The sequence below is a fragment of the Cottoperca gobio genome, chromosome 4, assembly GCF_900634415.1.
Source record: "Cottoperca gobio chromosome 4, fCotGob3.1, whole genome shotgun sequence".
In the NCBI taxonomy this organism is placed as follows: domain Eukaryota; kingdom Metazoa; phylum Chordata; class Actinopteri; order Perciformes; family Bovichtidae; genus Cottoperca; species Cottoperca gobio.
The window spans coordinates 14,095,376-14,109,448 of NC_041358.1; the positions used below are offsets into that span (position 1 = coordinate 14,095,376).

At 42.5% G+C, this 14,073-nt stretch overlaps 1 protein-coding gene across 2 annotated transcripts; it reads right to left on the reverse strand.

Annotated features, from left to right (window-relative positions):
- Positions 1 to 122: 122 nt before the first annotated feature.
- On the reverse strand, positions 123 to 12,978 carry ivns1abpa (influenza virus NS1A binding protein a). Of its 2 annotated transcripts, none has more exons than XM_029429451.1 (15): positions 12,787 to 12,978; positions 8,374 to 8,649; positions 8,023 to 8,156; positions 7,470 to 7,639; positions 7,291 to 7,366; positions 6,982 to 7,155; positions 5,695 to 5,820; positions 3,984 to 4,094; positions 3,385 to 3,526; positions 3,006 to 3,230; positions 2,623 to 2,744; positions 2,199 to 2,325; positions 1,945 to 2,076; positions 1,499 to 1,672; positions 123 to 1,340 (listed from the first exon to the last, which is right to left on the reverse strand). In XM_029429451.1, exons 3-15 carry the CDS (start codon positions 8,131 to 8,133, stop codon positions 1,078 to 1,080), a joined length of 1,953 nt encoding a protein of 650 aa, XP_029285311.1. In that variant the 5' UTR covers positions 8,134 to 8,156; positions 8,374 to 8,649; positions 12,787 to 12,978; the 3' UTR covers positions 123 to 1,077. The 2 variants fall into 2 exon arrangements, with proteins under 2 accessions (XP_029285311.1, XP_029285312.1); XM_029429452.1 differs by lacking the exon at positions 12,787 to 12,978 and adding an exon at positions 9,042 to 9,176.
- Positions 12,979 to 14,073: the final 1,095 nt, after the last annotated feature.

Consider the following 14,073-nt stretch of genomic DNA (forward strand, 5'->3'; position numbering starts at 1 on the left):
TTAGTTTAAAAACAGTCCTGGCAGAGGTACAAACCTAGAGCTTAATAATGTATGACAGTATGGCCACGTTATTGCCCATCATCACTTAATAACGTACATTTATAAAATAGGCTGGAGACAAATCTGATTTAAATGATTTATTAATTAAGAAATGTTACAAATGTGATAATTCTCGTTTTAACATTCCCTCCAGAAGAATCTGCCAATGCCTGACACTTTAAAACACAAGAGAAAAAAAAGAATCTTCAGTAAACCGCATCTCTACATACATCGATTAGTTAAATCACAATAACAAAAGTTTGGTTAGCAGAAGCATGGTTGTGCCCGTGTGGTGTGTGCACAAAAAAATATTACTAAAACTGGCACTGGTTAGATTCATTGGCTTTAAGCCGTCTGCTACTACTTTTATTTTATCAGTAAATCAGCAGTGTATAAAAAATATAAAAAAAGGCCATTGAAGATTCAAAAAGCAATCCAGCTTGTTTAAAATGCCAGAAAAAGCCATGAGGTGTTTTATCAACTCGCACTCTGAGTAAGGCTTCAAACCACTGACCCTTTAAATGTGAGCAAAATTACATTTTCACAACAGAAATATTCTTAAATAAAACTTTTAACTTTCAAAAGCCAATCGTCACCACTCCATACTGCCACATTCCAAGTGACCATTAACTGCTGGCTTATCTGAAAACCCTCAAGTGACAAACCTTTCAACTCTTAAGAGAAAAAGAAAAGCACTAAATGTGTATTAAATGTTGGCATATGACAAAAAATGAGGAAGAAACAATATATACAGCACGAAAAACATTGTATGCAATATGCAAAGGCGTCATGTTGCTTTGGGCAACAACCCCCCCCCCACCCCTCGTTCCCACCTGCCAAATATAAGCCAGTCTTCACTGAAGACCCCTCATCCCAACAACCCCCACCCCCCCATCCCAACACACATTCACACCAACACACATCCATAATTACTTCACTAAGCCTGTTAGTTTGGAAAAGGTGAAGCGCTGTGAAACTCCCAACCCCCTTTCCCTCCCTCCTATTCCTCCTCCTCCCATTTCCCCGTCTCCCTCCTCTTCAGTCGGAGAGGGGCGACAGGGCCTTGGTGCAGTCGTTCCACTCGTCCGTCTCGGGGTTGTACACCTCCACCGTGTTGAGGAACTCGTTTCCATCAAAGCCGCCCACAGCGTAGATGGCTTTCCCCAGCATGGCCACGCCCGCATTGCTGCGGGAAGAGGTCATGCTGCCCAGCATTCTCCACTCATTAAGGGCGGGGTCGTACACCTCCACACAGCGGAGCGCGTGGGAGCCATCGAAGCCGCCAACGACAAACAGTTTGCCTGGACAGAATGAGAGACATTACTATCAACATAGTGACAAAAAGTGAAATCACCCAAAATGTTATTCCCAACATTTTTGCACCATCTACCGATAAAGAAGTTGCCATAGATCAGCAGCCGGTTCAACCGTTCACACCCGTTTGTGGTCGTAAGCTTACCTTCATGGACAGCAACGGCGGCGCCCCTGCGAGCCACGTTCATGGGGGCGATCAGGGTCCAGGTGTTGTTCCCAGGGTTGTAGCGTTCCACAGTGTTCAGGCAGTTCCACGACTCCGCCCCTCCTATCACGTACATGAAGCCATCCAACTCACACACGGCCGCCTGGTGCCTCCCTGAAAACAAATTGGATTCATGAATACAACTTTCCAAATGTCCCCTCGAGCTGCAAACATCACACGAGCTATTGTCTGATGAATTGCCGTCCTACTTTTGGTCTCATTCTTAAAATATTATTAATCTCTGTTCCAACTTCCCAGAGGGAATAATTAAAGCTTTTTATGGAAGAAATAGTCCGCTGAAAAATATATTATTCGGCTTTACGCATGTAATACGTATCAGAGGGCAGGTTCTGAGTGTATGTGGGACTGTGTGTGTGGACACGTACTGATGTTAAGGGAGGCACAGTTGGACCACGTTTTGATCACAGGGTCAAAAGCATCGCAGTTCTTCAGGCCCTTCTGCCCGCAGGGGTCCGACCCTCCCACAACGTAGAGTTTGTTGTTCAATGAGCAGACACCTTTAAACGGAGAGGACAGGAATTAGCTAAGAAAGGAAAACTAGTCTCAAGTCAGTAACCGAGAGGCTACTATATTTTATACATTCAATAATTAGTTCATAATCCGTGCAGGAGGGACCGACCTGCATTGCAGCGGTTTGTCCTCAGCTCGGGCACTTGAGCCCACTCATCAGCATGTGGATCGTACGTCTCCCCGCAGCTCAGCTCATCAGAATGTCCATTTGATCCTCCAATCACGTACAGCTGACCCTGTAAAATGTAAATGAATGCAAGTGAATGAAGTCATTGGATGATGACACTTTACCCTGACAATCACATTTAAATGTTGGTTGCCTTCTATACTCTGAACTACAAGAACCTACCGACTTTAAACACAATTTCGAAACCCAAATATTTGAACAAGGAGTAAGGAAAGGCGCAAGTATTTGCACAAGATAATTGAAACGGTTTTAAACACTGCATAGGTGCAGTCCTAGGTCAATATTCAAAAAATCACTTCATTGTAGAGTCAACACATCTGAGATTAAGATGAATAGTAAATTGTACCATGAGCACAGCCATCTGGAATCGAGCCCTTGGAGTCCGCATGGGAGCGATGAAGGTCCAGCGGTCCTCTATGGGGTCATAACACTCCACAGTCCTCAGACACTCCTCTCTGTTGTAGCCTCCTGCAGGGACAAGATGCATCACGTTACAGTGGATCTCTGTGGGGGTTGTTTCTACATAACCCCCCACATTAAACTATATGTATTTAAAAACACTGTAGACATTGATGGTACTTGGGCTACACAAAGAAACTAACACGTCAAAGTAAATGTCTCCGAAAATTAAGTCAAGAGAGAAGCATGTAGCTTCCTAAGTATCCCAACCTCCTTTGAGCTCCATTTATATTATTCACTTGATGCTCTACATTCCTCTTTAGTGCTAACCTGCAGCGACGAGTCTTCCGTTCAGAGCTACGGTGCCCAGACCAGAGCGAGCATAATGCATGGGTGAGAGCGGCTGCTCCTCCAGCTCCTCGGGCTGGGCCTCGAAGCTGAGGCTCTTCATCAGGCAGGGGGTGGCAGAGGGCGACGTCTGAGGGCTGCTGCGACCATGCAAGAAGATCACACACAACACACCGTCCAGCACAGCCAGACACAGGTAGATGTTGTCTAGAGGTACGATAGGAGATTGTTAGTTAGAGACATTTGAGGGGAAATTTGAGAATCTCATTCATTTTGTGCAGCCTCAATGGGACAATGAGGCATATATTTAACATTTCTGATTTGTCCTGTGACAAATCAATTTTAGTTCATGCACACTTACTTGTGGTCTTCTCAGAGGCGATGTACTTCCACTCTCTCCTGCCGGTCGGTTTCGGGGCATTAGCTGCTTGGTTGGAGGGCGACAGGCTTCCTGAGGAGCTGCAGCTCATCTGTCTCTGGGTGCTCTCCCGTACGGGTTTCTTCTGCAAGAGCACAGTGCAGCTATAGAAGCCAAGCTTGCACCACAGGCCCACCAGTGGCCACAACACCAGGTCATCACACCCCAAACTACGCTTTGATCCAGCTGGTCTAATGTAGACGTTTGTATAAAGTATGTATTGAAATCTTTCGCCATCTGAAGCCAACAACACAGCACTGCAAACAGTCTCAGACCTCACTACAATCAGACCTAACAGCACACAGTTCAGTCACGACAGGATAAAAAGCTAAGACAGCCATTATTGCTCGCTCTGTACAAGTCGAGATTAGCTTTTTACTATATGCTCAACAGCATAGCCAGGCAGGCATCATAGCTCATCTACTGACCTTTGTCTTAACATTGTGGTATTTAATGAGCCATATCTACTTCTTGCCAGACACACACTGCCAAGCAAAAACGAGACTTCATTACAGTGAAGCCAGGCACAAGCTGTTGAGTACCTGCACAAACTGAAGGTGGTCCTCCTCGCCACCAAACACCTCACTGTGCCCATCAATCACCAGCCCTCCATCCACCAGCTTATGGTCAGGTGAGTAGTACAGCGTTTGCACCTGAAAGACAAACAGCAACAACACACCCATGTGGCTGTCTCCATGGCAACACACTGAGAACCCCAGCATAAAAAGGGGAGAGGAGGGAGGGAGGGAGGGAGGAGGAGGAGGGGGGGCAGTGCTGTGAAGAGGAAGAGGGGGATGGGACGAAGGCCTGGATCTTCTGTCACTTAGATGGAAAGCTTCCTTTAAAAAGACACACACACACTGCTGCTGTTACTACTGCATAGAGTGCATTAAGTGTTTGAGCTGAAGGTATCTGACCGTTTGCATCTAAAAAAAAAAAAAAGAGGGAGCTGATGAAGAATGAGAGACTGCATCTGGAGAGATCTTCTGTGAAGAATGAAGAGGAGGAGGGGCTGCATGTGGCCCTCTCTCCTCCTCTGCTGGGAAACCGGTCTTCTAGCTGAACAAGTTGGTCATTGTGGTGGCAGCCACAATGGGCAGTCAAATCCAGAGGACTATATCGGCAGTAGTGCTGTTGTAACAGCTATTGAGCTAATTTTAAACATTACCCAATAATAGATATATTATAAGAAATAAAAGCTAAATGAAATGTTCTTTTGAGACAAAACGATGAATATGTGTTGCAGTCACTAAGTTGCCCAACTGAAACGCAAATTTAGCAAATTTTCTTGGAAAAGGACAATAAAGAATCTATATCCTATTTTAGAAAATAATGGAAAAAGCAAAAGGCTAGAAATGATAATTTCACCTGGATCATTCGTTTGTAGTCCAGTGAAATACAATATTTGTACTGAGCAAGTGACTATGCTGATGTGCTATGCTGTTTTCTGTCCAATGCCCAATTTAAGTGGTTTTAAAATGTGGTAGTGAATAATTAGGCCTGTATGAGAATACAGTGTTGCAATAAACGCGGCATTCAATTAGATCTATTTGTGGCTTAAGTTTGGTTTTGTGAGCAATGTATTCTGGTAAATGCAGAAATGGGATGCATCTGTATATGTGGCACGGACAGATGGGAGCTCAGTGTTGCTTGGCTGCAATGAGAGGCAGTAGTGCGCCTCTCCTCCCTCTCTTTTCTCTGACTCATTACCCTGGTGGCTCAGTCCTGGCTCTTCAGTCTGGTCTCCTGCTGCTGCTAATAAACCTACAAGAGAGATAAATCAACGGGGAGGAGTGTCTGTTAGTGCTGGAGCAACAAACACGCACCTGTTCAGATAGTAAAGTGGCAGTGAGACAGTAGAATCAAGGGTCACCCCTTTTGAGAACCTGTGTTTTTGTGTTTCAAAAGGAGAAGAGCATGGCGATACTAATACTGGGGTTTAATGCAAACCAACCACATACCCAAAAGAGAACAGTGGAAACAAAAAACAAGAGCAAACAGCAGCTCTTTTCGGCTCACCTCTAATTTGTAGTATGGTTCAGGGGTACAGAGTTTCTTACTGCAAAAACGTCAACAAACCAGAGGAAACAAAAAGAACAATCCTGACATAGCAGCATGACAATGGCATGCTTTTTCTACTTCAGCCCCTTTAATGACTTCTTAATGTCAAAAACAGGAGACAGCGGGAGGGGAAGGGTCAGGGTGGGAAGGAGGATCAGTCTGAGAGTTCAGACTGCACGCCCTTGTACTGACCTCCTCCATCAGTCGTTCCAGTTGGTCTCCATTCTCCCAAAGGCTACGCTGCACCCAGTTGAGCACCTTCGAGTAGAGCTTGCCATTGCTGGGCAGGGTCAGGTTGTCTTCTAGCATTACTTCTAACTGTAAACACACAAAGGGGATGAAACACGAGTTAGATTTACACACAGAGAGAACTAGAGAGACTGCTTAACTGAAGAAATTAATACCATGATGATCTTTATTGTTCCAATGTGAAACTTGATCTTACTGGCTAATTATTAATTCACCTTAGAATTAGGTGCATGTGATTCATTACCTGTATAATCCTTTGACTTTGCCAGTGGCAGGAATTACCGTAGTATCATACATACATACTAAACCCCTTGTGCAAAATTGAAAACATGTTTGGAATAATTACTGGGTGAAATGTATTTTAAGTGTCCCAACAGACATTTTGTAGGCTCGGGCTGCTTTTTCTAAATAAGAACATTCGTAAAATGATTTTCTGTGTCGCTACAAGCGACTAAAGTAGGACAGCGGCAATTAGCTAATGGACCAAATAGCTGCCCGTCATCAATATTTCTCAAAGTGATCAATACATGTCAGGTTTGTGGTTCACTTGAGGAAATGTTTAATTACCCGGTTGATCTTTTTGTTTTTACACAATTTTCTTTAATTAACTAAAGTTTGGTATTTAATAGATTGAGTGTCATTGTTAAATAAATAGTTACCGATCCATTTTCTGACCAATCAACTAATCATTTCATTTCAGCACTACCCCCGTCTAATGAACAATCAGGAAGAAGCGCAGTGAAGGCCGGACAGAATGCGCATTTGTATTCCAACCCAACAACTTCATTCGATTTATCCGACTTGCTCAACCAGAGTTCTCGTACAGTACCTGGTGCAATCCTCATGTTGAACAAAAACCTATACACTGTAACCCGCCTACGCTAGGCCTTATTGCACAGGTTTTTAAGTCCCCTGCCCTTAATACATTGTCAGCAGGCTTTAGCAGTAGGACCATCTATAAGAGGCACACCTTCATACCTTAAAGTTGTTAATCTCATGTCAAAGGTAAAATACAAAGCTTAATCCAGTGTGTATTACTCAAGACCATCAACACTGGCTAGTTTGTGTGGAGCCAAGGGGGACTAGAATAGACAACTTTCAACCTGTGTTGACTTGTGGATTTATGATCAGAGAAAGGCCCCAACTTTGTTTAAGTAGTACTCGTACAGTATAGATGATTTGACAGACTGAAATACTTAAAGTGGCATATGTGCGTATTTAAGCTAGTACCTTGAGGCGGGGAAGTTTGAGGAAGTCCTCCTGTTCGGACACTTCCAGTAGATGGTCCTGGATGAAGGCGTCCACCTTGGCCAAAACTCTGGCATCTCCCATAGCGCTGGCAAAGTTACGAAAAGAGATGGCGCTCTGGGAATCCATTTTAGAGAGCAGGTAGTCGCCACAAATCTGGGAAGTGAGTGGGATATGTTAAAGTTAAATCAAAAGTTAAGTTCTTTGTTTGTAACATGTAAAAATCATGCGTGACAAATTGTACTATAGGGGACGCAAATGTGATTAAAAAGCGGACGAGTAAAAACCTACCTGTTTGACTCGCTCCATCTTAAACCTTTTGGCTGCAGAGTAAACCTCCTTGACCAGTTCTTTGTCTGCCTTTAGCCTGTATTACACACAGAAGACAAAGTGTAATTAAGAGGTTGTCAATCATTTTTAAATGTTTAATTTTGCTTAGATAAAATCAGAGGCTAAAAGGTGCTACTAACTGGGCAGTATAGGCGTAGTTGAGCAAGATCTCCACAGCCTCTGGGTCCAAGTCCTCAAAAGTGACATGCGAGACTCCGTGAGGCTCAATGTCACTATTAAAGATCTCAAACAGATAGGGACTGCAGCAAGCCAGAACAGCACGGTGAGCCATCAGCTCATGACCACACACCTGGACAAATGAAGAGAAAGAACACAATTAGGATGTATACAAGTTTGTTAAAGGGAAACAACTGCTTCCATACTAGCGTTTCAGCAATAAAGGACAAAATAAATAAACCCAATATTGATTTAGAGAAGCAACATGATCAATAGTTAAAAATCTAATCCATTTGATTAATTCCTTTACTTTAAGTCTTTCAGAGGTATGTGTGGCGCAAAGTGTGCAAACAGGTCCTCACACTTGAGATTGGAATGGAAGCATAACAGGAAACGTAAAAGCGCACATTTTTCTTGTTTCTAAGTGTGGTATGCACAGTGAACTATGCAGTCACACACAGTCTCTCACACACACACACACCCCACCCCTCTGTGGCATGTTTGCATTAACCGTACCTGCAGTCTAACATCGCAGAACTGACCACTCTTTCTCAAAGCGTTCATTTTGGCCACTGTGGAATCCAGGAAACTCTCATCCTCAAAGATCAAATAACCGTTTGGAATCATCTTAGTGAATTGTGATGGTATGCCTGCAGAGGAAATGTAAAGAAAGAAAGAAAAGGTTTTCCCAGTGAAGCAATAACACCCAGCTTGCTCGCCTTCTGCACTTTGTCCAACATGCTCTCAGCCGTGCAACATTGTAATAGCTGGCTTTATTAATTGTTAACAAAAAAGTGGAATAGGATTAGTTTCCTGTAATGTTCATTGTGTATCATTATCGGTCCTATGCATTAGTCGTAGCCTTACCTAATAGAGAATAATGCAAATCCAGGGAAGTCGAACCGGGGGTAGGATATATGCAAAGCAAACTGAGATCACAGTGGAACTCAAGTCTTCTTCATCCAAGGAGAGGGACGGGAAGTTGTTAGAAGAAATGCCAGTTGACTAAACAGGCGTGAGCAGAAGGGAGAGGGGGAGCAGCCGCACGGACAAACTATCAGGCTTGAAGCGACTGTAATCAAGTCCTCAGGATCCCGTTGGCTATAGAGTTGTACTTATTCTGTGTTGGTCATACATTATAACCTAGAAGAGAAGAAGAAAAAAAAAAAAGGGGTGACATGAGTTATTTTTGACATGGAGAGAGGCCCTTTTCTTGGCACCCATGCAATGCTAGCATGAGTCAGTCCCACCACGTGGTAAATCAAGGCAACCGTGCACACAGGATGGCAGTTGAGAACATTGCCCCCCTCTTCCAACGTCCTTTTCACAACCTATTTTCCAAACTTGTACAGTACACAATGTTTCCATATTCCCCCAATTGCATAAGAAATTCAAGAACAGATGATCCGATTCAGGAAACACTGGTCACGTTACCCTCATCGAAGCCGAAAGAAAATAAAAAATAAAAACTGGAATTAAAAAAGGTGTACAGCGTTGTTGGCTCACCCTCCATTTAGCGCTTTAAATCTACACACCTGCCTTGAGCTCTGTCTCCACTCTCCCTGAAGCAAGGGCACAACAACTCTATCCTATGTTACAAGCCCCTTTGACTGGCTCCTCCCTATTGGAACCCTAACGTTTAAGCATAGACCTATAAGGGAAACGCAGATTGGAACAACATGTAACAAGAGTTTCCACAGCCAGTCTATTGGTGAGATACAGTGATTGTTATCTGTTGCTATGAATTGTGGTTGGCCACCATAGCTCTCCATTTATACAACATGTAACCCTGGCCCACAAGCCCCACCCACCAACACTTGCATGTCACATAAAAAAAAAAGAGATGAGATCATCCCATATCTGTCTATCAATATATTTTATTCTGCTATTAAAGAGTTTGGATTCCACTAGCTGTAAAGCCTCCAGCAGCCTCAACTGAGCCAACAAAAACACACAGAGCTCACTTGTTCTAATCAGATGTTAACAGCAAAAATTAACACAACTGAAGTAATTTGATGCCTAACCACTTCCCCACTATGCCATCTGAAGTCTGAAGAGACAGTAAATAAATGACATTGCAGTCCAAACTGTTTTATCACTACACCAAATGGGGAGAGGACAAGACGGACCACGGCAGCTGCCCATAGTCTGAAATTGTATCCACACTGCATGTGACCAGGCTTTTCTGGATAGCCCAGCTTTGTGCGAGTGTTCTGTATCCAACTCGCATGTGATTCCAACTCATTAGAAAACGCTGTGATTTACTCAACTGCTGCACATAATATGTAATGTAAGTGCGACTAGCTGCTGCCAGTTGCACATTCAGCAGCAGCATGTGAATCGTTGTGCAAGAATCTTTCAGTGAAATCCTCTAGTAAGTGCGCAAAACCTACATTACTTTTAAAAGATGAAGCCTAAAAGCCCTTAAATATTTGTTCATGTATTTTTTAGCCTTACAGGAGCTTGATTTAGAACTATGTAGGTGTAGTTACAATGTGCAGATATGGGTATACTTTAGCTGCAGTGCTAGCATGATACAGACATTGTAAAAAAATGGGGACTAACATTGGGGCCGACAGCAGGCTCTTTGTATGCTGTTGCACAACCGTCTAGCAAATCCATGTCCATGTCTAAAAGACACTTTTATACTGAGATAATATTTTTCTGTAACATTTGTCTTCAAGTGAAAAAACAAATGTAATGCACCTTGAATTAAAGTGTTATTTTCTGCTGCCCTGAGCTATGCATTTTCATTAAATTATTCTTATAGCAACAACTACTACATTTGTGTAAAAGGTGCCAAGCAACTGGTTCAACAAGTAAATCACAACGCCATTTAGGCGGCAAAAGCAAACCTTACATATCACCCTTCCCAGATTAAACAACATTAAGTATGGCGATGACTAATGCCCGTCATCCAATAGTAAAAGAAATCACCCACAAAACACAAATACACGTGTATTAATACTAAATCCAGTGACCTACTATACTCAAAAGCACAGTGTGAATTTAATAATCATAAATCAAGTATCAGAAGGAATTATTAAGAAAGTTTAGTTAGAAAGGTGAACACACTGAACGAACAAACATCCCAGGCTGTTTTGGTTTTGGCGAAGACGTGGGAAATGTGGGTGTGTAAAACTACCAAGCTAAGACTGCTGGGAAATGTGCCAGAGATTTTATGGGTAAATGCTCAAGCACATGATAGAATATGGTCTTTTTGTATTGCACTGAACAGCATGGAAAGCTACAATTCACTCTGTGTGGATGGAGGAAACACTGACCCAGTTTTGAGTCGTTATGCAACATCTGGCAGACGACTCTTTAAGGCTCAAAAGCTCAACTCCTCCATATGGTTGGGTCCACCACACTCGCCTGTTGCCTTCTTCCCCACCTTACATTTAACCAAACACTGCCAGGCAAACCACACCCTCAGCTCTCTGGATAATTATGTAATGCAGAGTTTCTGCCTTAATCACAGCTGTGATTAAATAATAATAACCTTCTGTAAACTGATAAAGACATTCTTGCGCCATGGCCAGTGTCACTCTGGGAACCAGGAAATGGTTTGGCTACATGAAAACTGCTAGGTTAAGCATTACACGCTGCCTTCTAGGAAACGGTCATTTATGTGGACACAAGATTCATGTCCAAAAACCAGAGTGAGTGTGTGGAAAAAACCAGTGACAAGATCAGACAAGTTACCGGGCATATGGGAATTTATGTATAGGCAAAAAAGACAGACTGTGTGAGCTGTAAATGTGAATATATTTGCACAATCACTTGAAAACCAGGCAACAAATGAGAACCAGTTAGATTGTTCACAAATGTGTCACAGAGAGTAGCCCTGAATGTATTCTCTTCTCCATGTTTCCATCCGATTAGTCAGTCACAAAAGCGAGGGTCTGACACTGAACAATCAATGCTTGTTAGACACCCCTCCAGTGGTGAAGAGAGGCATTGCTGGATATTTCACCCACTTTTGCGGTGTAGAAATGTACTGCTTACATTTAAACAATCATGAAAAGGGGGAATCTACTAAAGGTGTGACAAAAAAAAACGAATAAAGGAGCCAGTTAAAGTTGTATAAGCGTATAATAATATAATATGTCTGAGCATGACCACTCAAGACAGTAATGATGTTTTATTAATCATCTATTGTATAAGCCATAAAGAGCCTGCTAAATGTTTTTTTTTCTCCATAAAATCACTAATCTACTTGGACATTTCCCACATGGTTTCCAGCTTCAGAAACGGATTAAAAGCACAGTAGGTCAAATACTACCATGTCATAAGCACCCTGCAGTCGGAAGAGACTGAAGCACTTTAGGAAATCTGAAACGTTATGAATCGGCTAGACAATTTATTTTTACTAGACAATCGATACAATACGGCCAATACGGCTCAACGTCGAAAGAAACAGTGGCGTGGCAATATTATGTCAAGACCGATCACAGCCCATATAACCGGACGAATAGCACTAAATGGAGGGTGGGTAAAGGACAGGATGTTCCCATGCTACTACGTTACCCACCCTGCCATCCCCCAATGGCCACCCAATATCTCGAGTTTGTTCATTCGCTGCAAAGCAATGTCATTCATCTGCCTCCTCCTCCTCTGGTGGAGTAATGTACCAGGGCCGTGGTGTCTGGTGATGTGCCAGAAATCATATAGCTAGTCTGTAGTTACGATCCCGCCACCCGAATGTGGGTCAGGAACGAGAACCTACCGAATAACGTGATTAACTCGACTTTTACAAAAGCAGATATACTTTATTTTACAAGCGAGGTAACTATAGGCAACGAGCCTAGCAGCTAGCAACCTGAAGAGAGATGGAGAGGTCTGGCACGCTCGGAAGCTAGTGCATGTTAGCCTTAAAGCTAGACAACCTGCTGCTTAGCTAGGATGGGAAGCCATGAGACAGACACCGGCTGCATTTATTCACCATAGCGAATTCATTCGGTAGTTTGCCCGTGTCCGTGCTCAACTTCATCATTTTGTTAACTGGCAATATGTCAAATACCTGCGTAATAATAGATAACGCTAGACATCGTCTGCGCCAGTAACGTTACAAAAGGTATGTCTAGCAGTTTCCATCCATTTTGAGCAAAGACAGTAGCTAACATTCATGTCATGCAGAAAGAAAGACGGACACGTTAACATTCGCTGCAACGGATTTAACGTTTTCTCCACATTTTAATGTTACCTGACAAATACGTAAAAAAAGAGCACTATTTCCGCTTTGGTTATTTATTTTTTAAGAGAGAAATACAATCTTACCTGAGGCGTTTGACAGCAAACGATATTAGACATATTTAATGCGAATTCAGAGTTGGTTTGTTCGGGTTAAAGCAAAGACGCAACGCAGCTACAGGCACGGCTTGACGGGCTGGTAGTAGATGTCTGATCCCGCTCTGTATGAGAAACACGTCCACTCTGGGTCTAGTCCGGACTAGTTCTGACAGAATGGCCGGTTGGGGAAGGGAAAGCGCGTTCCAGACAAAAACGACCGCCACGCCGCCGTTGACGTAATCAACTGTGGGCGGTCCTACAACGCCCACTCCTCCTCCTGAAAGTGATGAAATCCAAGGTTTAGTTTATGAGTGGCTCATATGTATAATATATGTTTTATAAATATATATACTATATATTTTATATATATATATACTATTATTTTTTTACTTGAGTAAAAGTAGCAATACTACAGTGTTATGTTATGTTTAACAATACACTTATATAAAATAAGGACAGATATAATGTACCAGGTTTTAGCAAATTATATTCCAACTGTGTCCATGGGCAGGTAGGGAAGACAATCAAAATGAAATAAATTAAGAGATGAGGATGCACCGGACAGAAAGAAGAAAAAAATGAAGGGAGATGATATCAACAATATTTTATGACAGTCAGGTCAGGGAGCATATCAGCTATAAAATAGCGCCCCTGTCTGCTTAGTAGGATTACCTTAGTGGGACACCTTAGCAGTGAGTACAATCCAAGTCCACTTGATCTTTGGTCTCACCTGGGGCCAAAGTTGCTCCTCTGCCTTTTGCTTATCATGTCTGTATGGAGATCTCTATTTTGCATTTTGTGTCTCTTGTCTTTTTAAATGCATTATCCATTTAATTTACGCTGCCACTGAGCCACATTAATTTGCCACGGGTAATTTTCTCTTCCACATGTGTATGTGATTCATAACAGCACATAAGAAATTTGATGTCCATTAAGAAGGAACATCCAGGCTAAACCCTCTCCACTACTGCACATATGCCAACTAGAGGAAGAATGACCCTTTCACCTGACTTAAGTGAGTACGTCAGTAATTAGATTAGAGGATAAGAATTGCTTTAATACCAAAGTATCAGCCAGTGTCTGTACCTGTATGGGGAGTATGTGTGTGCATTTCTGTATGTGTCTTCATTTTAAGTTGTTTGTAAAAGCCTGGCACCAAATGTAACGAGAAAATAGTTACCAGAAATGTTCATCCAAAATTGAGTTAGCATCTTTTAAATACCTAGGGTTTTTAATTGATGACCACTTGTCTTTTAATTCACTTTTACAACTTTT

Bases quoted from the DNA above. Each gene is read 5' to 3' on its own strand.
- ivns1abpa (XM_029429451.1), bottom strand. From the start codon at position 8,133: ATGATTCCAAACGGTTATTTGATCTTTGAGGATGAGAGTTTCCTGGAT. The intron at 7,640-8,022 runs GTACGGTTAATG...TCATTTGTCCAG, and splicing joins TCTGCGATGTTAGACTGCAG to GTGTGTGGTCATGAGCTGAT. The intron at 3,527-3,983 runs GTACTCAACAGC...GTGCTCTTGCAG, and splicing joins ACCACCTTCAGTTTGTGCAG to AAGAAACCCGTACGGGAGAG.